Source organism: Prunus mume, linkage group LG3 (genome assembly GCF_029339155.1).
Source record: "Prunus mume cultivar Tortuosa linkage group LG3, ASM2933915v1, whole genome shotgun sequence".
Taxonomy (NCBI): domain Eukaryota; kingdom Viridiplantae; phylum Streptophyta; class Magnoliopsida; order Rosales; family Rosaceae; genus Prunus; species Prunus mume.
The window spans coordinates 17,486,872-17,511,984 of NC_142700.1; the positions used below are offsets into that span (position 1 = coordinate 17,486,872).

A 25,113-nucleotide genomic window follows, 5' to 3' on the forward strand; every position below is an offset into this window, starting at 1 on the left:
TGTGGCTGAGGGAGGAGGTCAGGGAAGGGGCATGAAGGTCACGAGGGGTGGTTGCCGGCTGCTGCTATGGTGTTGGTTTTTTATTTCTAAATTTTATAAAGTTAACGGTGTTAATTCAGGGTGAAGTGAATGGACATGTGTCAAATAATTAAATAAGGAACACAAGGGGATATGTAATTTGGGGACTGCAGATCCGCTCCCGATAGAGATAAACGCTTCGGGTACTCCAACAATAATAAAGACAGTTGGACAGCTCAACGTTTATACAACCGAGTGTGAAGTATACGTCGGGGTCGGACAAAGACTTCCCCGTGTTGGTTGTGCCGTACGGCGTCGTCGCGGTCGCGGTCGCCTCCAGTTCCAGCTCAAACCCCTTTTCATTCATCAATTTTTAAACAATTAAACTGTCTCCCTCATCTCCCTTCTCATCTCTATCCTTATACGACCCCGTTTCGTCACCACCAAATCCCATTCTCCGCGACCCACGATCGCAATCCCTAAATTAGGTAATTCCTCACCCACTACATTGGGATATCTGTATTGGAATCTTGTTTTTCCAGTCCTTTTTATGTTTGAGATCAATTTCGTGATTGGATTTTACAATCGATCATCTTTTTTTTTTTTTGGGCGAATTATGGATTATTTTGGATCGTTTAGGTTTGTTTTTATTTCTTAAAATTAGTACTGAATTTTTTTAAAAGTTTGCATTTGATTCCATTTTATACATGCCGAATTTGGGTATGAGTTGCTTTGAATTAACATTTATTTGAATTGGTTCAAATTGTTTTACTTAGCTTGAATTCTGGGGTTTGTTGATTTGAAGACCTAAAAGAGCTTGATTTGCGGCGTTTGACTTTGTTCATCTTTTTGACCTTTGTTGCTCTCGATAGAGCAAAATTGGTGCAAGAATGTGCATGTAGTCCACTCAACTTACGGCCAATTAAGAGCTTAGTTATGGCTGGTGTCGCCGCATTTGGGAATAAAAGAATGAATAGGGTTTTCATAATGAGCTGATGCAATGTATTTTATAGCCTGTTTCCTTTATTTTTTTGGGTTATATGAGCTAGTGGGTGCAAGCTGGTGGTCCTTTATATGGCGTTGGAGATTTGTAGTCAACTGCTGGGAGAAAGTGGAATTATATTACTTTTCTGGAAGTAGCAATGTTCATGATGTATGTTCATGTATAGGTTGCTTCATGGATATTGTAGTTTTTTGAGATTTGGTAAGATTAGACTATCTATACAGAGATGCTATACAGATGGTGGTGTAACCGCATGCTTTGCTGAAGATGCACCAAGTAGTTTTGGCTGAATTTATAACTAGTTGACATTGCTTTGGGATTGGTAGGTTTAAGTTTATTGGAAATTAGCAGTAGGATCACAGAGGGAACTGTTGATTTTGATTTGAGTTTATTTTGTTTCTTAAGCATTTATCAACCAAACATATTCCACTCGTGCTGTGCTGCACTTACCAAAATAATCCTTGTGATTTTAACGTAAGGTCTAGAATAGGGTGGTTTAGTGGAGGTATTGGGAAAGAAAATTGTGCTAACCAGAATGATGAAATATCTTTGTATGATCCTATTCTAGATGTAATCTTCCATTTTCTCTTATATCTACTGTATATGTTTAGTCTTGTATTTTTCTTGTTATTGGCTTTTTATAATCTTATGCAAGGTCCAAGTATATGTAAAGATGTTGTGTTTATTTGTTTATAAAGAATTCTCGAGTATGTTGTTGATGAATTAGTATGCCTGATATATTGCAGTTCAATGGCATCTTCTTCGGATTCATGGATGAAGGAATATAATGAAGCAACAAAACTTGCGGATGATATCAATGGTATGATATCTGAACGGATTACATTGCCTGCATCAGGTCCAGACGCTCAGCGTTATGTTTCTGCCATACGGAGGAAGATTACAATATTAGGGACTAGACTTGATAGCTTACAGTCCCTTTTATCAAAACTCCCTGGAAAGCAGCCCATGTAAGTCATCTTAGGTGAATTGTTTTACTACATAAAACAACCTGCCATTGGAGCGAATTTATCTAGAACTTAACAATGTTGTCGACTCTTCTTGTTGTCAACTCTCCTTTCTTTTCCTGCTTGTGTTTGTCAATGTCATGTGAAGGAGTTTATTCCCATATTATGAGTTTTTTAAGTTGGTTTTCATGTGATCCTCTTTTGTGATAAAAGTTCTTTAAACTGTTGATTGAGCATGGTTATTGTAAGATAGTCCTTCACAATGCAAAAATGATTCTGGCTATCATCATATGAAATTTTGTGTGCTGCCTATTGTAATACTCAGATCAGAGAAAGAGCTGAATCGTCGGAAGGATATGATTGGAACTTTAAGATCGAGAGTTGTACAGATGTCGTCAACACTGACGTCACATTCTGCGAACCGAGACAGCTTGCTTGGGCCAGAAATAAATAAAGCTGATGCCATGGGAAGAACAGTTGGTCTGGACAACTATGGCCTAGTTGGTCTGCAGCGACAAGTTATGAAAGGCAAGTTCCTTAATATTAAGTTCTAACCTTTTAACATTCTTTAATCTTCTTTCACATGGTTTGGATTTCACTATATTGATCTTAACATCGTATGCCTTTGAAGCAGAGCAAGATGAGGGGCTTGAGAAATTGGAGGAGACTGTAGTAAGCACAAAACATATTGCATTGGCAGTCAATGAGGAACTTGACCTACACGCTGCACTTATTGTATGTTCTTGCAGCCAAATCTTTTTGTCTTTGGATCTTCCATCTAAAAAGTAATTACTCATTTATCTAAAATGAGTTTTGCTTTTCTGACTATTACTTATTCTTTCTGGCCCACTGTACAGGATGATTTGGATCAACATGTGGAAGTTACAGACTCCCGGCTACGGGTAATGTTCTAACTCATGTATTTTAAAATAGCTTGTCCCCTTGTTTAGCAAGTAACTATTCTGTACCCTGACAAGCAAAAGGTGTGTTCCGGGTGGATATTTCGTGTGGTTTTAAATGCATTGTGATCCGTTCACTCTTAGTTAATTCATTCTTGAATTTCTTAGGAAAAACTTATCAATAAAAGTAAGATTGACACGAGGAAAATAGATGTTATGGAGAAATAAAAAAGAAAAAAGAAAAGATATATTAAAGATGTTTGGAATGACTCTGGTATATGCCTTTTTTTAGTTGTCATATAGAATGCATACGCTTATTCACTAGGGAAATAGAAGAAAAGAAAAGTAAGGGGTTTTGAGTGATAAATTTTTCTTTTCATCTTCTTGGCGGTCAATGGTTCATTTTTATATATGTAACTCTCAAGGGTCTCGACTGAGATCGATACAGATGGCGTAGGGTTTGGATATCTCTTGGGCTAAATCTTACCAATAGAAATTTAATTTATTGAAAACCTATATTCTCTTTTGGAAATAGGTGCTGTTAACTTGAACTGACTTCAGCACTGATATTTGTCATTAAATTGCATTGAGGAGGCTATAAATGTGCTCAATGCACAAGATCATTGGGTTTTATCAGCTTAAAACTCAAATGTTAACATAAATCAATTTATCATACCTTTTGTTGTAGAATGTTTGGGAGTCCCAGTTGCATTTCTTTATGCTGCTATGTTGGGCTTTGAATGTCATATTCTATTGGTTGACTCAAAAGAAAGGAAAAAGGAAGAAAATGGTTAGGTGACTCGTAAAAGATTCACTTTATTTGTCAACAAAACTAAACTTCTATATTGTGCTGCAACTACTTTGGGTGGTTTCTGCTTTATTAGAAAAGGAAAAACTAAAACTAAAATAGGATGGCATCTGATCTGAGTTTATAAGTGTTGTTACAGTAAAAAAAAAAAAAAGCATCTGATTCCAAATTGATATGAGGTTTTATGCCAAAGCTGTTGGAGCATGTTGTAGGCATTGTAGGGTATACCGTATCATGCCGAGGGCAGTCATGGAAGTTAAATTGGATTTTTTGATTTTTCTGTTTTCCATTTATTAAGAATTAAAATATTTTATTGTGGGGAAATAGTAATCACAAACTATTTTGTCTATCTGATACTGTCAAAACAGCGGGTGCAGAAGAACTTGGCAGTTTTGAACAAGCGCACAAAGGGTGGTTGCTCCTGCATGTGCATGCTTCTATGTGTTGTCGGGATTGTGGTTCTGCTTGCCGTGATATTTTTGCTGATCAAATACTTGTAATCTACCACCAACTATAAGTCTATACCGAACACAAAGACCTCCTGTTTGTGTGTCTTGTTGTGGAGTGCTGTCTTGGTTGTGATGTTGCCTGCGGCTTTCTTTGGTGTTTAGTAAGTTTGTGAATTTGTGTGTTGTTAAAATAATTGTAAATTGCATGGCTCATTGGCGCCTTTAAGTACGATCTTTTGTTGACAAAGTTTTGTGTTTGTAATTGTTGGAGGTTCCGGAGCAAATAGACCACCAAAGTTCAAAATTTCTAACTCCCCATTTTTCACAAGCGTGCGAGAGAGAGAGAGAGAAAACTCCAGTTTCTTTTCTATTGCTAAGAAGTCCAATGTTTCTGCTGCTTGGAAGAGGATTTTGCAAACTATTCTCATTGGTGGAAGGGGACTAAAAAGTCCTTTCACGATTGTGTTAACAGGAGAGATCTGATATTTTACTAGTATTATTTTTTTCTCGCTCCCGTTCAATTGACTCTCCATAAATTAATGGAGGCGGAGCTCATCTCTCTATAAAAACAAACCGATAAAATCACGCTGGGACATCGGAGAACTTGAGAAGACGAAAATATTCCCTTGTCACGAAGTCCTATAATTTAAAGGAGAAATGGAATTAGTTTGTAATTTTTCTTCTTAAAGTACTGTTACAATAAGTATGAATTTCTATATTCCTGCCACTAGTTATGTGATATGCGTGCATAAATTTTTTGTTTTTATTTTTGATGAATTATTTTTGAATATGTGTCAAACTGTGATTCGCATAAAAGATGAGTATATCCTTACGGTGAAAGAGGCATGCAGTATCCTATACCAATTAGCGTTTATGTGTTTTAAGTAATAAATGATATGTCAATATTCTTAAGGATCTTATACTGGAGTGGTTAACAACAATTGTCTATGCACCTAGCAAGTAAAATATCCACATGTGCGTATATATGATGAGCAAATTAGTGATAAATTTAATGACCATTGTGTTAGTCTTGTAACTATCATACGTCCCGAGTTCGATTCCTAAAATTATTTATTTATTTCTCTTCCTAATATTAAAGAGGTTGTAAATTATAAGGGGCTAGCTCAAGTAGTTGATAACAATTACTTCTAGATCTTGTGCTTGAATCTACCTCCCCAAATATCACTTTTATTATTTTTTTATTATTTTTTGTTCCAAATCTCCTACTCCTACAATTGAACAAATAAAAAAAGAATTCTTTCCTTGAAGCCCAAATTGGCTTATGTTTTCTCATTTAGTGTCCAATCCGGTAATTAATGACTGGGTTCATGGACTGTTAGGCATATAAATATAAGCCCAGTAAACCTCTTTGTTGAACTGACAACCATGGCTCTAAGCCTGTAACTTCCTCACCGGAGCTCGTCGTCCATCATTGACAGTCGACCCCAACTCGGATTTGGCTTGCCATTTCAGGTACTTCTTTTCAAAATTGACTTTCTTTACAGTTTGAATTGCCTGAGCGATATGTAGACCTATATTGGTATACATATAAATATATAATCATCAAGCTGACCGAACCCAGATGAGTTTTTGCGACTTTCTTTGTGCCTAATCTCAATTCCATGCGTATATTGCTTGAAAATAGCATACCCAGCTCCGTAACGAAGTAGGGTTTTACTTATTATTTTAATAATTGCTTTGCAGAACCAGTGGGGTGGCCTTTGGTACAAGAGCTTTATGAAGTAATTAAGCAAAAAAATTACCAAACAAAAATAAAAATAAAAATGAGCAATGTGCCTAAAGAAGCGATAGAGGTCGTAGCACAGAGCATTGGCATTTCCAATTTGTCTCCCGATGTCGCGCTTGCTCTCACCCCAGATGTCGAGTACCGGGTCCGAGAGATCATGCAGGTATTTGCCTGGTTAATGCGGTTACAGAAAGCTTTTTCTTAAATTTTATTTAGTTATAATTGGCATTTTGTAGTGCTGTGGAGTTTTCAACCTTTATGTCACAAAAATGGAAGAACTTGCTTTAGTTTACTTGCTAGGTTTGGATAGAGGAATCAGACATATCCCCAGTGTTTTCATGTGTAAATTCTTATCTTTCATTGCCAAATATAACCCAAAAATCTTATTGTGTAAAATATCACCTGAACTTTTTTTTAAAAAATTATATATATTTTTTTAAAGTTGTAAATTGAAGTTAAGGTAAGATTCAACTACAGCAGCAACTTCTTGTTTTATTCATTAAGGTGGATTATGAAGAAAATATTAGGGTTGAGCTCATTATGTGGTCTATGCTTACCATTTATATAGAGCCTGTGAGGAAGGAAATAAATGGTTGAAATTTTAAAATCACAGGAGGCAATTAAATGCATGCGACACTCAAGGCGAACTGTTCTGACTACAGATGATGTGGATAGTGCACTTAAATTAAGAAATGTGGAGGTAAGCTGTGTTGTTATTCAGATGTGACTACGTCAGTGGTGCTCCTTTAATTCTATGGTTTTCTTTGTGTTGGAAATGCAAAATTGATTTTCCTTCATTCTAAAAGCTTATTAATTGTTTCTGTTCGTTTTTTTTAAACTCTGTTAAGTCAAATGCTTTGAGCATCCTTGTTGGAAGCTGTCGTTTATGCATTTTGTTAGTCTGTAGCATGATTAGTATTATGATGTCTGTGCGACTGAGGACACATGTTAGAACTTGTAGTCTTTTTGGGAAGACCCTCTGGAATCTTCATGGAAGTAAGTCTGGACGGCAGCAAACAGAAAATGATTCCTGGGACTTGTAATATAAAGTAGATGGGAAAGGAATGTTAGAAGGATTAAGGTAATCAGTACTCTAATAAGGAATGAAATCTTGAGACAATCTCCTGAGGGTGACATTATGTGACGCAGTCTGGTGTAGTGTGGGATGGGTTTCACGTGATGGGTAGAGTGGTGGACAAGAAGTGCTCCACATGTCTTTGTCAACCTTTGCTCCCTTTTGCTTTTTTAGGGGTGTGTGCTTTGGTGCTTCCTTGAGCATCTATAAGTGTATCATGTTTGTCTCATATGTGGATGCTGTGCTGACAAGGTCTTAAGTTTGAAAAGCTTGACCTTCATTCATTTTCCGATTTTGTTTGTTTAATTTTGTGTTCTATAAAAAAAAGATAAAAGATTACTTGTCTTCTACCTGCTTTAGCCGATATATGGCTTTGCCTCTGGAGATCCTTTGAGGTTCAAGAGAGCTGCGGGACATAAGGATTTGTTCTACATCGATGACAATGACGTGGAATTTAAAGATGTAAGAGCTTATTGATGAATTTAAACAAGGTTTTCTGTGCTACATTTATTAGTTATCTTCTGACGTTTTATATATTGCATGATATTTATAGGTGATTGAAGCACCTTTACCAAGAGCACCTCTTGGTGTATCAGTTACTGCTCACTGGCTGGCAATTGACGGTGTTCAACCTGCAATTCCAGAAAATGCTCCTATTGAAGGTATCCTGCTACAGTTACGTGCAAGATTGCTTGGCTAAACTAGGGATCTGATGTTTACCAAGTTCTTATTCTAGCTTATTCTAGCCTACCATGCTGAGGCAGGCATCATGCATTGAATTATCATTTGCATATCTATTACATAAAACCTGTTTAATCATGTTCAGTACTGATTTATGATGATATGATCCCTGTCTAATAATTTACTTACAGTTTGCAGTAATCTTTGTGTTGCATTCTTATGTATGACCTATTTTATTTGAAATTTAAACTTTACCATCAATAGTAATTTGGATTGCCATAATGCTTTGCTTTGTAGCACTGGCAGCGTACTCTGATGTGAAAAAATCTGAATACAAGGAAGATGGAATTCCTGTAGACATTAAATTGCCTGTTAAGCATGTACTGTCAAGGGAACTTCAGGTATATTATTTTCCATGTTCTGTAAGCACCTTGTGTAAAATACTATTAAATGCCATAATTTCTCTGTGGTTGCTTCTGCAGCTTTACTTTGAGAAGATTACAGAGCTTACTCGCAGGTCTAGTTCCACCCTCTTCAAAGAAGCATTAGTCAGCTTGGCAACAGATTCAGGACTCCATTCGTTGGTTCCTTACTTCACATGCTTTGTTGCTGATGAGGTAGTCTTTCTGATGGTATCTTGGTCTAATTACTTTTTGTTATGCGTTTTACATGATGTTTTCCTGCAATCATCTCAGGTTACACGGAATTTGAATAGTTTCCCTCTCCTATTTGCTTTGATGCGCCTTGTCCGGAGCCTTCTTCAAAATCCTCACATACATATTGAACCTTATGTAAGCATTTAATTCTATCAACTGTTGAAGTACATAGGTTTTATAGCTATATAACCTTTCAGAAGAATTTATAGTCTCTGTCTATCTGATATTTACATGTTTCATTTCAAGTGAGATTTTATCTATCTAATTTTGTAATTTGTTCCAGCTACAACAATTGATGCCATCTGTTATTACCTGCCTTGTTGCCAAAAGATTAGGGAATAGATATACTGACAATCACTGGGAACTTAGAAACTTTACTGCAAACCTGGTTTCTTCAATATGCAAAAGGTGAAGATTTTTTTATTTTGTTAAACCTCTTTCTTTGTTTCAAGGCAAAGACACATGCAACAAATATAACAATGTTGTGCTACATATGTATTTGAAAACTATCAAGTAAGATATGTGTACCAAAAAGAAGAAAAGTTTATTATTAATTTCAATTTGGTTTATCATGTCCACTGGGTCCTGGCAAATCTTGTCCATATTGCCTCAAAGTCATTCTTGTAACAGAAAATTACACATATAGAGCTAAAGGGGGGCATGTGTATATGGCATTAGTGACTAATTATATGGTCTAACACATGTGCAGTGTACATTTTAGTCAGGGCTCCATTTCCATAGACCAAGAACCATGTTTCAGCTAACCTAGCTGACTTGGCCTGTGGAATTTATCATTCTAGTAAAGCTTTGTCTGACACTGTGACCAATTACCTTTGGTAATTTAGTTTGCTAAGTGATTTGGCAACATGCGGAGATGTCAAGACTCTTTAAAAACAATGAGATACTGAGCATTATAAAATTTATGCATTACATCGAGATACTTCTATCTTTTTATTAGCATTGTATTTTTGCAGATTTGGGCATGTTTATCACAATCTTCAACCACGTTTGACAAGGACTCTGCTTCATGCTTTCTTGGACCCAACAAAAACATTACCTCAGCATTATGGTGCAATTCAAGGGCTAGCAGCCCTTGGTCCTAGTGTGGTATGCTCTCCTGCATGCTTTTATATTACATGGATTTTCTAATAAGGCTGCAGTCTTGGTGTTGGACATAGTTTCTTAGCACATTTGCGTCTAGTTTTAGTTGTGGCTGCCTTCGTTGTCTCTGTGTTTTTCTGCTTAACCTAGTGGGAACATCCTCTTTTTTTTTTTTTTTTTTTGGTGGTTTGATCTGATTGCCATGCTTCTCAACTTTGAGCAGGTTCGTCTACTTATACTACCAAATCTCGATTCATATATGCAACTTCTTGAACCAGAAATGATACTAGAGAAGCAAAAGAATGAAATAAAGAGGCATGAAGCTTGGCATGTCTATGGGGCCTTGCTGGTGAGTTCATATTTCAAATCTGGATTTTGTTTTTATGTTTATAGGTTTTGCTTTTAAATTGACATCACATGGAACTAACAAAGCCACTTCCAGAAAGCGGCTGGCCAATGCATGCATGATCGGCTCAAGATGTTCCACAGTTTGTTGTCTCCTCCAGCTCATGCCATTTGGAAGAGCAAGGGAAGGGTTGCAACAACAATGACAAGTATGCCTTCCTTTAACTTGTTTAGTTGCTATGCTACATGCCTGAAGATACACTGATCCACTCATAGTGCTTCTGTGTGTGTGCGGTGATGTGCGTCCAGTACTCAGGGTTATGTGTACATTACACAGAGACAGAGACAGAGACACAGACACAGACACAGACACAGACACACACACACACACACACACACACTGGAAGAACTTAAGAAGAGGGTTCCTCTCTGATAAGAGAAGAAAGGGATTGCATTCAGGCCCAACTCAATGCAATCATGTAATATAGGCAAACACAGTGTTTTTTAGTGCGGTGATGTGCGTCCAGTATTCAGGGTTATGTGTACATTACACACAGACACACAGACACACAGACACACACACATCAGAAAAACTTAAGAAGAGGGTTCCTCTCTGATAAGAGAAGAAGGAGATTGAATTTGGGCCCAACTCAATGCAATCATGTAATATTGGTGAAGATGGTGTTTTTTTATACACACTAAATTGATTGTGATAAAAATTGAATTACAATGCAGAGTGAGGCCCCAAGGGATCTCCCCCTTTTTTTTTCAAGTAAAAAAGGGAACCCTATATGTATTGTATATATTCAGAGTTGTATGTGTATTTTACATTGCTGTGTGATACAAGATTGTATTTGTGGATGTATTGAAAAGAGAGTTTCTAATAGCCAGTAGTGTGACTTGTAATTGTCTTCCTTTCAAAGATGGTTGAAGGCAGGGAAAGGTGATGCATGTATGCACTTATGGTATACAGTGTGTAAGCCACCCACATGGTGAGGCCAAATATACCTAACCAAAAAGATTGGGATTGATGTGTTTTGTGGCAAGTTCATTGAAAAATGACGTCATGGCCTATTAACATGGGGATGTCAGATGTTTGCTTTAAGTGTAATTCTGACCAAATTATTGTATTGCATGCTTCTGTAGTTTGCATGTAGGTTGAGCGTGTTGGATTTTAGATTTGGTGTTAGTTTGCTTCTGTTTGCCCTAGGTATGCGCATGCAGCTTGTGTGTGTTTGTAGAGTTGACAAGAAATAGGGTGTGATTAGAAGAAACTTCAAAATGGTATGAATTACCTGTTGAAGCAGTGGCACTGGCCCCCCAGTTTTTCATCTCTCCTCTGATACATCATATAATACATACAACTAGTAATAGACAATTTTTAATTTAAGTTAATGGCCCCTCTAAAATAAATTAGACATACTAAGCTAGAAATATTTAGCTCCAACATGTAACTCTTGAAAACTTATGTATTTGATATACGTGTATTTTCTATTTCGCCCCCCCCCCCCCAAACCTTACGGTTCAGCTCCACCCTTTTGTTGAAGGGTTTTGGTTGTTGGATTTAATGTTCTGCTAGTCTTTGTTGCCTCGAACTTTCAAGGAACATGGAAAAGGTGAAATTATACCTGTAACTTTGATTGAATACTTAAATCTAAAATCCCTCTTTTATGTTATTGGAAGCTCTCTCTTTGTGCACATGCATACTGGTCTCTGGTTGTGCGTTTGCATGGGTCAAACATGTGCAACTGGAGTATAATTGAACTTGTATGTTTCCTTTGTAAGACCAATCTGCTTACATATGCAACAATATACAGCACATTTGTTTTTCGATTCACATGGTAGCTTTAGCCTCTATTGAACAAGGTTTGAAAAATGGTGATGAGATTTACCTCATTTAACGTGAATATCTACTTTGTCCCATATCATCCTTGTGCTTAACCTCTTTCTTCTCATTCAAGATAAACGCAAGGCAAGCACAGACAACTTGATGCAGCAACCACCACTCAAAAAATTAGCTTCCGATGGCACGGGGGGAGCAATGCCAATGAACTCCATGCAAGTTGACATGCAAGGGGCTGTAGGTGGATTTTCCTCATCTGGTGGGGGTTTAAATGTTGGTTTACCATCCATATCCCACCAGTTACCAAAGGAACACATGTCAGGAAGGGAGGTCAGTGGTCAAATGGTAAAGGGTTCTGCAGTTCTTGCTCAGGCGTGGAAAGAGGAGACGGATGCAGGACCTTTACTGGCATCACTGTCTGAATATTTTGGTGAAAGTGTGTTCACCTTTATGCCCAAATCAGAGTTGTCTCTTTTCCTGTGATTAATTTGTGGTCAGTGTTTGTTATTGTTCTCAAGAACGTGTAAATCATTTGTTTTACTGCTCTGATCCCTTTGTGGAAGGAAAAAGAAATCTTGTGGGTTAAAGATGTGTCCATACCAAAGCTATTTGTTTTTTACATCGGTAGTAATCTGTAGGTTCCAGTGGCTGTACTTGTATCTCAGGCCCTAACGATTAGATAAATTAAACTTACAGACCTTGCTTGGAATTTTGGCACCATTTAAATACAGCTAATGGCCATTTGCATACCACAATCATAACGTTAAGATTCACGAAGTTCCCATACCCCAGCATTATGAGCATTAAGGTTCTGTCGAAGGTGCTGAATCGATGTGCTTGACAGTATGACATAAGTTTCACTCTTTGTACTTCAAAGGAAAAAAAAACACATTTTTCTTCTCATTTTCATGAGGAAAAAGGATTGAAACATCATGGTTTTACTTACACTTGTTGCTACTGATTTAGTCGCCTTACAGTTTCTGGCCAAAAAAAAAAAGAAAAAAAAAGAAAAGGAATTTAGTCGCCTTACAGTCACCCGTTGCGTTTCTTAAAAAGGTTTATTAATCGCGCTAAATATTGGCAAGGAAAATGGATAAAAAGTAATGACATTTCATAAATCGGAGCTTCAATATCATTACAAGGCAAAATGCGCAAGAGACTAAAAAACATCAAACTGATTTAAAAGAAAAGCTTTCTGGGAGATGGCTTTGATGAACTGCTGGGTGGCGAGGTTGAGGACTTCAGAGGAAGGGGAATTCCCCTGCTTTCTTGACCCCCTGCTACTTTGTCCAACAGCTTTGCTGCCTTGGGGTCTGTAAGCAGTGTCTTCTGAAACGACTGTGAAAAGCCTGTTGCAATAATAGTCACATGGATCTCTCCATTGTAGCGGTCATCCACAACAGCTCCAAATATTATGTTAGCAGCAGGATCTGCCAAACTCGTCACAACCTGAAAATTTACATTAATATGCAAACTTCATTAAATTGGAAAGGGAAAAATAAAAAACTGTCACCAGCACCAACCATGAGCAAAAATTTACAACTTCCCCTCATTTTTAAAAATAAAAACACTGAAGTAGGACAATTCACAAAACTAATTGAGGAGCATATTGAATTTATTGCCTTTTCTCTTAAGATTTGGGAGGAAAGACTGACATTTTATATCACATACACTGATGACAGGTGCATAAATACACGAAACTTTTAGAGGAAAGGAGCATCTATATAAGAACATGCAATTCTCAATAAATTGAACGCTATTGTTACATTTTTAAATAAACAGAAAATTATAAGGGCCTTCAAGATTAAATTATTCATAAAACACTGAAGTGTACCTGAGACACTCTGTTGACTTCCTGCAGGGTTATGTCCTTTCCTCCAGTGATATTATACACTACGCCAGTAGCTGATTGAATTGAAGATCCAATCAAAGGAGCCAAAGTCGCCTGTTCAGCTGCTTCTTCTGCACGGTTTTTGCTGGAGGAAACCCCTACTCCAAGCATTGCAGTTCCTGAGTTTTTCATAACTGCCTTTACATCTGCAAAATCCACATTTACCAGTCCGGGTATCTGCAATAAAAGGAGCAACACTTTAATTTATCAGAATATGGTGACTGTATGATTCAAATCCAAAAGCAGGCAAATAAAGCTATTCTAAAATAATTGGAATAGTTTCAGCATCTTACTCCTTTCTTATTCACAAATCATCATGTATTTAACCAATTATAATATAACTATTAATAGGGCAAGGCTATGCTTAGTTGATTTTAGTTGTCAATATATTAGAACTTCTGATATGTTTCAGTATCTCAAAAAAGTACTCACCGTGATTATGTCGGAAATTCCTTGCACTCCCTGACGTAAAACATCATCAGCAAGAAGGAAAGCATCCTGAAGGGGTGTCTGCTCATCAGCAATATCAAGAAGGCGATCATTGGGTATCACTATAAGAGTGTCAACATTCTTCTGCAACTTGTCAATGGCCTCGAATGCCTGACAGAAGCAAAAACAAGACAACAATTTAAAAAAATTTGGATGACAAAGAAAGTGGCACTATGATTTAGATAATGCCGAACATTTAAAAATTTATAATTCTCTCCAATCCATAATACTGGTAAACAGATAATCTTATCTATATGCATGTCAATGATAAATGGAAATATTGGTTTTATGTCAAAATTTGGAGCCTGCAAACACCCCATCCTGACGCCAATGAATGCATGTAAGAATTCTCCTCAATGCTCATAATGGATGGAAAAAACAATCAATAACTGAATAGAGTTTACTAAACTTTAGATCATGTAAAAGCTTTCAGTTATGATTTAGATACAGGGAAGTAGGATACTATCGTAGTTCGGCCTAAGGCTCAAAAGCACCATTAAAGAAGAACTAGGGTCACATCAACTTCCATGAATTTTTAAATTGGTCAAGATGACATGAAGATCTTTTCATTCTGCTACCCCCTGAATAATTATTTAACTAATGTAAATGAAAGTCTCATAGAGCGATTTTAAAGAATACAACATTCAAAACAACATAACAACAGGCTAAGAAGATGTGTATGCCAAGTAGTGAGGTAATAAACTCATAATATAAATCAACTATCTAAGCATATTAGCAAAGGAAACATTTGATTTTATACAATTCAAGAAAAGTGCATCAAGTATTTACTAATAGTCTAATAGAGATCCCTCGTATGCACTTATGAAGTTGCCAACATAAGATATAAAAATAAGGACCAAATTGACACCTGCCTGCAAGGATCTTTTACGCCCTTCAAAGCTGAAAGGATAGGTAACCACACCAACAGTCAAATAGCCTGCCTCTTTGGATATCTGTGCAACGACAGGGGCAGCACCAGACCCTGTGCCTCCACCCATACCAGCTGTTATAAACACAAGATCTGAGCCCTTCAGAGCATTTGAAATGGCCTCTTTTGATTCCTCAGCTGCCTGCTCCCCCAAAAGTGGATTCCCACCGGTACCTGCATCTCTATCAAATGATTGAAATCAAAGAACCTCATAGAGTATACAACACATTCAGATCCGTGATACTGCAAACAACACCAGATGTAGGTGCAAATATAAAATGTGGTGCTACATTACTATACTATATTCATACATACATCATGGATTGACATATATATGTACACGCCCACATAAATTATGGAGATTTCTTATATCGAAAGAAGAGTGCCTGACCTAGTCCACGAGTCAAAAGCTCTCCAATTTGAAGTGGGTACTCGGCAGCAGACTGTAATAGTGCTTGGGCATCCGTGTTTATGGCATAGAAATCAACACCCTAATGTCAAAATAAGCAACATACCATCAGTAATCAAATCATTGCAAGTAATCTTCAAAGCATTGCTAACGCTACTTCCAGAAAATTCCTTTTTAGGCCTAAATTACCATGCCATGCTAAAGTTGGTTACTCAATCAAGCCAATCCAGTACCAGCAACAAATAAGAAAAAGAAAAAGAAAAATCAACGTTCTTTAACAACTATGAAACAGAAGTGGATTTGTACAGTAAGGCAATTATAACACATTGCAAAAACCCAAGAAGAGATACATATTTAAAATACAAACAATGTACAAACTGAGATACATAAACATAAAAATTTATGCACATTAAGAAATGGGCTTCGAACAAAATACCCTATTTTCCTGTTACAGAAAGAGAAAATTTCAAACTTCGAGCAAAGACCCAGAAAAAGTAAAAGGAAAACCCACATGTAAACCGCTGCCAATCATGCGATTAACGGCATTGTTGCCACCGCCACCAACCCCAACCACCTTAATCTTGGCCGATTCCATGGGTGCAAATGAACAGCTCACAACACCAAAACATCGCCGTTTCAGTGCACTTCTTTTGCGACTCAGAGGAATGCATGTCCTGAAGGAGGGCACTGCCTTATGGTGGTGAAATGCTGTGGGAATTGTCGACGACGTCGTTGAGATTAGCTCGTTTGGGTTTGTCCATGTAGCCATCGTTTTCGTGTTTGGTTCTCTCAGTCAAGAATTTACAAATGGGTTTTGGGTTTTTAGGGTTTTACAAAAATAGAAATGCATCGTTTTCGTTTCCGGAGTTATTTCCAGGTCACTTTATGCATAAAACAAACAGAAAAGTAGAAGAAGCTAACAACTTCACAATTTGTTTCACCAAAATCACTTTTATCACTAATTCTTTTGCCAAATTTTATTTTATTTTTCAAAATTCATCTTTCATTTTCTCCTTCTAACTTTTTATTTTTATTTTTTATTTTTCTCTCCCTTTGAGTGCTTTAAAAATATAATAAAATGATTACTTTTGATTTATAGAATGACAAATTGAGAGTGGAACTATCATCTACCTATCTTTTAAACAAAACTCAATTTTCACCTTACAATCCCATGCCAACACAATCACATCCAAAACATACTTATCCAACCTTCACAGCAAAGCTGAACTCAAACAACAATACTAGAGTTATAAAAAAACAGTTTCCTCAATTCTGCCCATAATTTGGATTTTTTCACTTCAGTTTTGGTAATATAGCATTACTCGATTTCGAATATGTGGATTTTATGAAATAATTGTTGTTTTCTTTTAAAAGGATCTTCAAATTATGTGTTGGGTATGAAATTGAGATCATTGAAAGCCATGTAGGAATAAATTAAGAGGTTTTTGGTTATTGGGAATTTGGATTCTTTTTGGTCATATGGTAACTTGAAAATCTAAGATGACAATCAAGTGAGGGTAGGAAAAAAATAATAGAAGCCTAAAGCATCATTCATAGGCTAAAGTTGGCAACACGAGTACATCAAACTTGTCAGCTCATTCGATCTCTATAACTTATTCCATTCCAATCACATTTATACTTTTCTTACTGTCTAACAGTGAATTCTAAATGAATGAGGGTACATATAACATTTAATAGCAGGTGATGTAGAGCAACAATGCCAAACAAATTCAAAGTTGACACTCCAACATTTACATACAAATCCAACACCAGAAGATGCTAAACAATCAATTGGACTAAAACTTGCTGTTCTCTGAAGATAATCCATAATCCGATTGGCACGTAACCAATATGGCAATCTATGCTTTTCGAAACAGAACTTCACTCTCCTTCATTTAGAATAGGGACTATGAGTGGTTTCATTTGTGCAAGATATACAATTGCCCACCTAACAACGCCAAAGAATAAAATGATGTCAGGAAGATTAAGGGTGAAAAGAAAAGGACATTACACTAAGAAATTGTATCAAAGATTAATAATGATTAAAAACACTCATCAATACCACATAGTAACAGATTAAACAAAATAAGAAAATACATAAACTCAACAGGCACCGATTGAGTCTTTACATCTTCATATCAAGGCAGGAGAGGAAAGAAAGAAAGTTAACCTCATAGGCAATAGCACTATCAAGCACAATGACAAACTCTTCCTAAGCTATCACTGTAACAACATAGCTGCCGCCACCACATTCATGCAGTCTAACGAATCAAGGAAGGCATGGGGTTTTTTTATTTCATGTAACTTGAAACAAGAAGATTCAGTTTTTCCCTTCTCTACCCCTTGGAACTTGGAACAAGTCCTCCACCATGATGTGACACAATGTCACTGCTGGGGGTGGATAGGCTGTTGCAATGAGTCAAATGACTATATGGGCTAAGCTCTATAGGCCTCCGAGGAGGAGGATTTTCAATGTGAAGCATATAACATACACATTGTTTTTCCAATATATGCAAAGGCTTCGTTAAATATTAAGGGTGAGAACAAAATGGAAATAATCCAATAATTGAGCATAACTGTTTGTTTCGGGCCATACGCCCTTTTCTCGCACTCAAACAGGGATGTATAAAGCACAGCGTAGATGCAAGACAGCAAAAATGCAGTCCAAAGATGCACAACTACAAATTTATATAGGACGTTTGGCACAAATTTATGTTCCACTACCTATTGATTAATGAAAAACCTTCTTAATACCGAAGAAAGAAAAAAGAGATACGATATACATCTTGCACAAGAACTTACATCATCCAGCAGCAGATTGTTGCTGTAATAACCAATGTTAGATGGAACCTGAATAAAAATATAAAGGTCAGTATTTTGCACAAGAAAAGCATGAGTTTGGATAAATAAGGAAGCAAAAAGAAGTATTAACAAGGAGAAAAGTATCAATACGTTCAAGACAAAATAACCAAATCAAACCACATATTTTCTCAAACCACTCTTAGACGCTGAACAATAAACTTTCAAGAACTGATATTCTGAATTATCATATTCGTAAGCAGACATAACATACAAGATCAACTAGAAACTGTGAAAGCAAATATATTAAGCTGAATTTTTTATTTTCACAAAACAAAATAAGACTACGTATTTTTATAAATTCAATCATATTCAACAAAACAAAATGTCTTAACAAAGAACTAAGAATTGAACAATCCGAGGCCAAGGGCCTTGAAAGCCCCCGCGCCAATGGCGTATAGATGGCCCCAGGTGGAATGAAGGTTTCGAGTTACATCTACACATGAATGGGTCGGAATCTACAATCGAGAGTCTTAGTACACACAGATAAACCATTTAATTGTAAGATAGAGCAAACGAACCAACTAACCAAATTCACCCAGTTTCCACACAAGTTCCCCAGTATAAAAAAGCTCTTTACATTACAAGAAGTGCATAATTCTCCAAAGTCATATATAAGCATAAATGAGCAGTTATTCAACCAATTAACTTGTAACAAAGCATAAACGCGTCCCCTAATACTGCAACTAATTCAATAGCGAAATCCCTAATCATATGTATGATTGAACAACATCTAAGCACACTGACATGAATCAAATCCTAAGCTCCCCCAATACCAAATATTTCTTAAATTGTAAGACTAGTGTGATCTTAAAATTAACAAATTCAGCAGCTAAACACATATTGTACATAAAGAAAAAGACCCAACATATTTAAGAGCTACAACCAAAAACAATGAAAGAAGAAATGAGAAAGAAAACAGTGAAATTGGATAATGCGGAAACGTACAAATTAGTAGAAGGTCCTCGGTTGCAGCAAATTCTGGTACACAGAGAAGCAATGATCCCAATCACAAGGAAAATTAAGGTCGTTACTAAAAACCCCATGTTGGATTTCTCTTCGATCTCGATGCACACAACCAGAAAAGTTCAATTTCTATAATAGAAAAGAGAAACAAAAAGGAAATTGAATGCGATTTAGGATTTGAAATTTTGAATAATTTAATTTAGCTAGATCAGAAAAAATAAAGGGCAAATAATTCAGAATGAAACAAAGAAATGGAAACCCTACCGGTCTGTTTGGCTGCCGAGAAAGTGTGGGAAAAGAAATTAAAAGAAACGAAAAATATCTGGGGATCTTACACTCGATTTTGGAACGCCGGGTCGTGGGTCCATCCGAAGGATAGAGGCTGTTTTTGTTAATTCAAAAGAAAACAAACTCGGACCCAAGATTTAACCCAATATATTTTTGGCCCAAAAAGTGCAAAACTCAATTTCAAATGGGCTTATTAACGTTTAGTTTTTATTGATGAAGCCCATGGTCCAAAGTTTGTTGGGAAGCCCAACCTGAATGGACCTTCGACAACGAGGGGTCTGCGTTGAGCTTCACGAGGTGTATTGAAGGGTTCAATCCAGCCGTCTAATAATATAAAGAAATTATTGAACTTAAACATTTTCATTAATCGAAGGGCTAATAAGAACCCAAAGGCAAATATAATGGTTTACGCGGGTGGGTATGGAACTTGTGTTTATTCTTTGACCTTGCCAATCTTATTAATGAGTGTAGGTTGGTGGTCCCGATTTGCATATCTATTGTCAGGTAAAATACTTTGAAACAGCACAAATCGTCAAAGTTTGCGGACATGCGAGGGCTGGATTGTCAACAATGAGAGTGTGAACGACTTTACTTCATGGTGTGCTTCAGCTACATCTTCTACCCTTCTGCGTTGGTCACATTCATGTAATCTTGTACATGAAACAACGTACCACAAAGGCTACCAAAACTTTAATAACTGTGGACCAGAAGGAAGCAGTATATAGGTCCTACTGCCTGTCCATTATTGGTTGACTAATGGTTTGATGCTTAAGGTAAATCCAATACAATTAGTGTAAATGTCCTTTTACTATATAATTAGGTAAATCCAATACAAAATAAATCTTTAATCTTGAACATATTTATACATGATATAGGGATTCTATGACTCACAAAGAAAACCTATGGATACATTTGTGTTTATATTTAATCTCATTTTCTATTTTGTAATTCCATTTACTTTTCATAAGAATTTTGCGGTAGGATGAAATCAACAAAATAGACAAACACGGTATTTCAAGAAAAGACTATAATAACAACTATCTAATTGAATGATCAAATGGTTTTGGATCCAAGTGATTGTCGCAGAGATGATATTTGAAGAAATATCTAAAAACTAAACGGTATCGGATTATTGAAATGCATGGTGAGTGTTATAAGAGTGTCCTTCAAATAAACTTATTTAAGAAATCCCTCAACTAAAGCTATATCAGTCTCCTTCTAACAGTAGATATATACACACCACACCTTTTGTGAAAATCTAAAAATGCTAAATTAGGAATGAAAACTGACAATTAAATAACTCTGGTGATCACTCTACAAGATTGTGACCTGAATGATGAATCAGCAGCTTAAGTTTCAGCCCGTTTGCCACATACCTTGAAAGTATCGCACCCAATTAATCACACATAAAACAACTTCTTTTGACTTGATCACACAACACAACTTAGCTAGCTTTTGCCGTCCCGCCTCTAATAAAAGCTTACTTAATACGTAGTCCCATCACCATCAAAGTAGGGGTTGAATTTGGCGCTCTTTAGCCTTTAATCACCACAAGAGTCACAAATTCTTCTCTCTCCTTATCTTTATTCCAACCCCACTGATATCTCAGAAAGGTCTATAAATAGGGAGAACCAAGCCATATTATACTCACTCAGCAATCATCTCTTGCATACTTTCGTATATACATTATCGTGCTTGTTGTTAAGCAAAACATGGCATCCTCAAAGGCTTTTCTTCTTCTTGTTCTTGTCTTTGCTGTTCTCCTCATCTCCTCTGAGGTCTCAGCTACTCCAACTCGTGAGTTTCTCACTTTCTTAACTAAATCATATATATTAAATTAGTAATTGTATCTTTCTTTCCAGTAACGATTTGTGAATTTATGCACATTTTAATTAAGGTGCACTGGTCGTGAAAATGATTATGCTTCGAACCATTTTTCTGCATGTAGGGTTAGTGGTTGTTGCTCTTGCATGGCTTAATTTGCACCTTATTAAATACAAACCGATCTATGATTTGTTATTAGTTATGTATATTGTTTTTGCTTTATATATGAAGTTTTTGTTTGTTCTCTCAGTGTCAGAGGAGAGTACAGTCAACGGTGATGGCCACGGATATGGAGGGTATGGCCACGGACATGGAGGTTATGGCCACGGACATGGAGGGTATGGCAAAGGACATGGAGGGTATGGCAAAGGACATGGAGGTTATGGCAAAGGACGTGGAGGGTATGGCCACGGCCACCACGGCAAAGGGGGGCCTGGTGCTGCTGAGACGGAAATCGAGAATTAGATAACATGTTAGTTTCTGTGACTTACGTTGCAGGTGTGTTGTAAGGGTAGTAGTACGAAATAAAGTTGTTTGGTTGAGTAATCTATATGAACTCTCAATCATAGACTCGTCTTAAGCTTGTTCTCTAGTTCTCTGTAATATACGCATTGGAATGTGTTCTCTTATTATGTGATAAAATGTGATGTAACTTGCTCAATGCATATTATGTAAAAAATGTTTAGTATGGCCTGTCTCCTTAAAATTGAGGGAGAGCACATCCTCACAACAAATGAGATTTTGGCACTAGTTAAACTTCAAAAAAAAAAAAATTAAAGAAAAGAGGTTAAAAGAATTCAAATGAAAAAAATTAAAGGAATTTTCCAAGTGTTAAAACTCTATTTGTTTTGAGGATGAATTGCTCCTCAGTTTTGTGGAGCCAAACTTTTTCCTAATATTAATGGAGTTCATGTATGACTCATTTGTTTTGTGTGATCACCGTTTGGACAATGAATTGTGCACCAAATTTAATGAATTGTGCATTCATTGGTGGACCCATAAGCATATAGACTTTAATTTAGGTGATACTCTCGGCAATTTAAATCATGTCAAAAACATGATTTCAAAAAAAATCAGCCGTCATCGAGTTTGTAGATAAAGAAATAATATATATGGATGAACGTAAGCTATAGAGAAGAACATTACCGTGAGCTTTCGTACTGATAACATGTTGTGAAACTAGGAATTTGTAGGGAGAAATAAGAGGAAGAAAAAGACATTATAATTTGCTCAAATCAACTTGTATTCCATTCATATTTGGTGCCACTATTTATAGGGGTAGAGAGGCCTAAATCATTTACCACCAATAATTGGTAGGTGACAAATATATAATGATGAGTATTACGATAGGTTAATAGTAGCTATTATTGTGGGCATCCATAACCTATAAACCCATAACGTATGGATTTATAACACAAATACGTTTATTAAATAAACAATAATTAAAAGCTAAAAGAAGATAAGAGTCTATGTCCAACAAGAATTCTATATAGATTACTGTTGAGGCCCAAAATTATGTCACGAGAAGCTCAAGGTTATTTAAAGTCCAATATAACATATAATGTTGGTTATGCATTAATCCAAGCTATATTTTGGGAATTAATTCATTAAATAAATATAGAAATAGTGTACATGCCATACCAAGCAAATAATATATTATTCTATGCTAAACCACCCGACAAGCTTAAGTGGACCCAAGCCACATATATGTTTGGGGCTTGCTGAGCGGATTGTGGTGTGGATGGTTACAAGTGTTCATAAAGCTCGTTGAGGGATCAGATAGTGGAAGTTTTACAGCTGCTTGGGAGTACCAAAATTTATACAACTTTCTTGAGCCTAATTACACGAGTAAGAAGATAGGGAACTCCTAGCCTCCTCCAAAACTCAAACCCACTTTCATTACTATGCACACAGTAATTACTGCACACTCATGGAGAAACCAATTGTTGAGCACTGTACACTCACGGATCCTTACACAATCATTTTTAAGCCTATAAATAGACCTTCATCCCTCCTTGCAATACACACACCGAAACCAGAAGAAGAACGGCATGAGGCAAGCTCATCCTCCCACTGCCGTAAACACACAAAGCCCAAGCCTTCCTTCATCACGCTTCTCTTCTTTCATAACACCACTGCAAGTGGTGAACATCACATGGAAAATCATCCCAAACCATCCCAACTCCAGAAAACACCACTTGCATCTCACCTCCAACATCTTATTCCAATCCAAGCAGCAAAAGGACTCTCTCTTACTAAACTTATGGAGACTTGCTCTCACACCATAAGCCTTTCAAGCCAAGCTTCATATTGATTCATTGAAGCAAGCTCTCATGCCAAGCGTACAGTATCAACGTAGCTACTCTTCACCAGAGACCACCTCCCTCTAGCATATTCTCCAACGCTATTAATTCCACTACCTGCATCACATATTTCACTTCAATAAAAGCACTCCAAACACAACAAAATCAAGCACAATCATTCCAGTACCTGTTGTACATCAAAACTTGCAAGAAGCCACTGAAGATAACTAAATCACTCCCTAAGTCTTAAACTATTTCAGAGTGCTTTTGACAGGACTCATCCCAATTTCCCAAACCCGAGATGAATCCTGCGGAGACCCCGCATCACACCCACGCCGGGTTCACTTCTTAAAACTATGTCCTCTTTTACCAAAGAGGATTAATGACACGAGACTTTTTGCCGAGATTTCGGCAGAGTCTCCCCTGTAAATTGAACATTTCCTCATAATTTCCACCTGCATAAAACACATTTTATAACCCAACCGGCAGCACGCACAATATAATCTTATGCAATTTACATAAATGGCCTCCGGTCTTCAAATGATTCTAGCAGAACTGCCCACAATGTTTTTAAAATAACTTAATGCATTAAACATGCATATAACAAATTCAAAATTTATTTATGCACACTTTCACTCACTTAGTCCACAAGACAAGCCTCAATTCAACCAAGTTCCAGAACTGGCCTCACAACACAACCTAAGTGAGGTTTGACCCGCGGCTGCACCTAGTAACCAGTGCCTCGTACCACTTTCGAGGGATCAAGACACACGTAGTTCTTTCCTTAAAACCTTTTTTCCTCTGAATTACAACTCAACAATACTCACAACATCTCCCCATACGCCGGAACATCCAAAGTCACGTATGGGGCCTATCCGCACGCCGGATAAACCTACGACACGTGGGAACTCATCAACATATCACATAATCCCCTCATACGAAGGGACGCACCCGGCCTCGTATGAGGTCTGTCAACACGCCGGCTACTCCTACGACTTGTGCGACCTCAACTTTGGGCCTGACTACATTCTCACCAGCCCGCACACAATCATATCTCCTTCATACATCGGGACGCACCCGGCCACTTATGGGGTCTGTCAACACGCCGGCTACTCCTACGACACGTGCGACCTCAACACAATAACAATATCACCCCTCATACAACGGATGCACCCGGCCTCGTATGAGGTCTGTCAACACGCCGGCTACTCCTACGACACGTGCGACCTCAACTTTGGGCCTGGCTACATTCTCACCACCTGCACACAATCATATCTCCTCATACGTCGGGACGTACCCGACCACGATGGGGTTTGTCAACACGCCGGCTACTCGTACGACACGCGTGCGACTCAACACAATCTCCCTCATACGACGGGACGCACCCGGCCTCGTATGGGGTCTATCAACAAGCCCGCTACTCCTATGACACGTGCGACCTCAACACAATCTCTCCGCACGACGGACGCACCCGCCTCGTATGGGGTCTGCATCAACACGTCGGCTACTCCTACGACACGTGCGACCTTAACACAATAACAATATCACCCCCATACGACGGACGCA

General features: G+C 37.3%; 5 protein-coding genes across 6 annotated transcripts; 3 read left to right on the forward strand and 2 right to left on the reverse strand.

Moving 5' to 3' along the window:
• Window positions 1-237: 237 nt before the first annotated feature.
• On the forward strand, window positions 238-4,389 carry LOC103326561 (syntaxin-52-like). Its single transcript, XM_008228802.3, has 6 exons — window positions 238-506; window positions 1,768-1,989; window positions 2,312-2,514; window positions 2,621-2,721; window positions 2,844-2,888; window positions 4,062-4,389. Exons 2-6 carry the CDS (start codon window positions 1,772-1,774, stop codon window positions 4,191-4,193), a joined length of 699 nt encoding a protein of 232 aa, XP_008227024.2. The 5' UTR covers window positions 238-506; window positions 1,768-1,771; the 3' UTR covers window positions 4,194-4,389.
• A 1,082-nt stretch (window positions 4,390-5,471) lies between these two features.
• Window positions 5,472-12,299, forward strand: LOC103326562 (transcription initiation factor TFIID subunit 6-like). Its single transcript, XM_089049339.1, has 13 exons — window positions 5,472-5,613; window positions 5,844-6,052; window positions 6,503-6,589; window positions 7,325-7,426; window positions 7,518-7,626; window positions 7,943-8,046; window positions 8,128-8,262; window positions 8,341-8,436; window positions 8,585-8,709; window positions 9,276-9,408; window positions 9,626-9,751; window positions 9,845-9,956; window positions 11,709-12,299. Exons 2-13 carry the CDS (start codon window positions 5,927-5,929, stop codon window positions 12,071-12,073), a joined length of 1,620 nt encoding a protein of 539 aa, XP_088905465.1. The 5' UTR covers window positions 5,472-5,613; window positions 5,844-5,926; the 3' UTR covers window positions 12,074-12,299.
• A 381-nt stretch (window positions 12,300-12,680) lies between these two features.
• Window positions 12,681-16,205, reverse strand: FTSZ1-1 (homolog of bacterial cytokinesis Z-ring protein FTSZ 1-1). The gene is made up of 6 exons (XM_008228804.2): window positions 15,819-16,205; window positions 15,290-15,389; window positions 14,843-15,072; window positions 13,914-14,081; window positions 13,425-13,658; window positions 12,681-13,039 (listed from the first exon to the last, which is right to left on the reverse strand). The coding sequence occupies exons 1-6, from the start codon at window positions 16,074-16,076 to the stop codon at window positions 12,770-12,772; spliced, it is 1,260 nt and encodes a 419-aa protein (XP_008227026.1). The 5' UTR covers window positions 16,077-16,205; the 3' UTR covers window positions 12,681-12,769.
• Window positions 16,206-16,912: 707 nt separating this feature from the next.
• On the reverse strand, window positions 16,913-19,524 carry LOC103326564 (ATPase, V0 complex, subunit E). Of its 2 annotated transcripts, none has more exons than XM_008228805.2 (4): window positions 19,397-19,524; window positions 19,115-19,261; window positions 18,110-18,157; window positions 16,913-17,255 (listed from the first exon to the last, which is right to left on the reverse strand). In XM_008228805.2, the coding sequence occupies exons 2-4, from the start codon at window positions 19,210-19,212 to the stop codon at window positions 17,189-17,191; spliced, it is 213 nt and encodes a 70-aa protein (XP_008227027.1). In that variant the 5' UTR covers window positions 19,213-19,261; window positions 19,397-19,524; the 3' UTR covers window positions 16,913-17,188. The 2 variants fall into 2 exon arrangements, with proteins under 2 accessions (XP_008227027.1, XP_088905466.1); XM_089049340.1 differs by having other exon boundaries at window positions 19,468-19,492.
• A 1,531-nt stretch (window positions 19,525-21,055) lies between these two features.
• LOC103326565 (uncharacterized) lies at window positions 21,056-21,932 on the forward strand. The gene is made up of 2 exons (XM_008228807.3): window positions 21,056-21,217; window positions 21,495-21,932. The coding sequence occupies exons 1-2, from the start codon at window positions 21,133-21,135 to the stop codon at window positions 21,707-21,709; spliced, it is 300 nt and encodes a 99-aa protein (XP_008227029.1). The 5' UTR covers window positions 21,056-21,132; the 3' UTR covers window positions 21,710-21,932.
• Window positions 21,933-25,113: the final 3,181 nt, after the last annotated feature.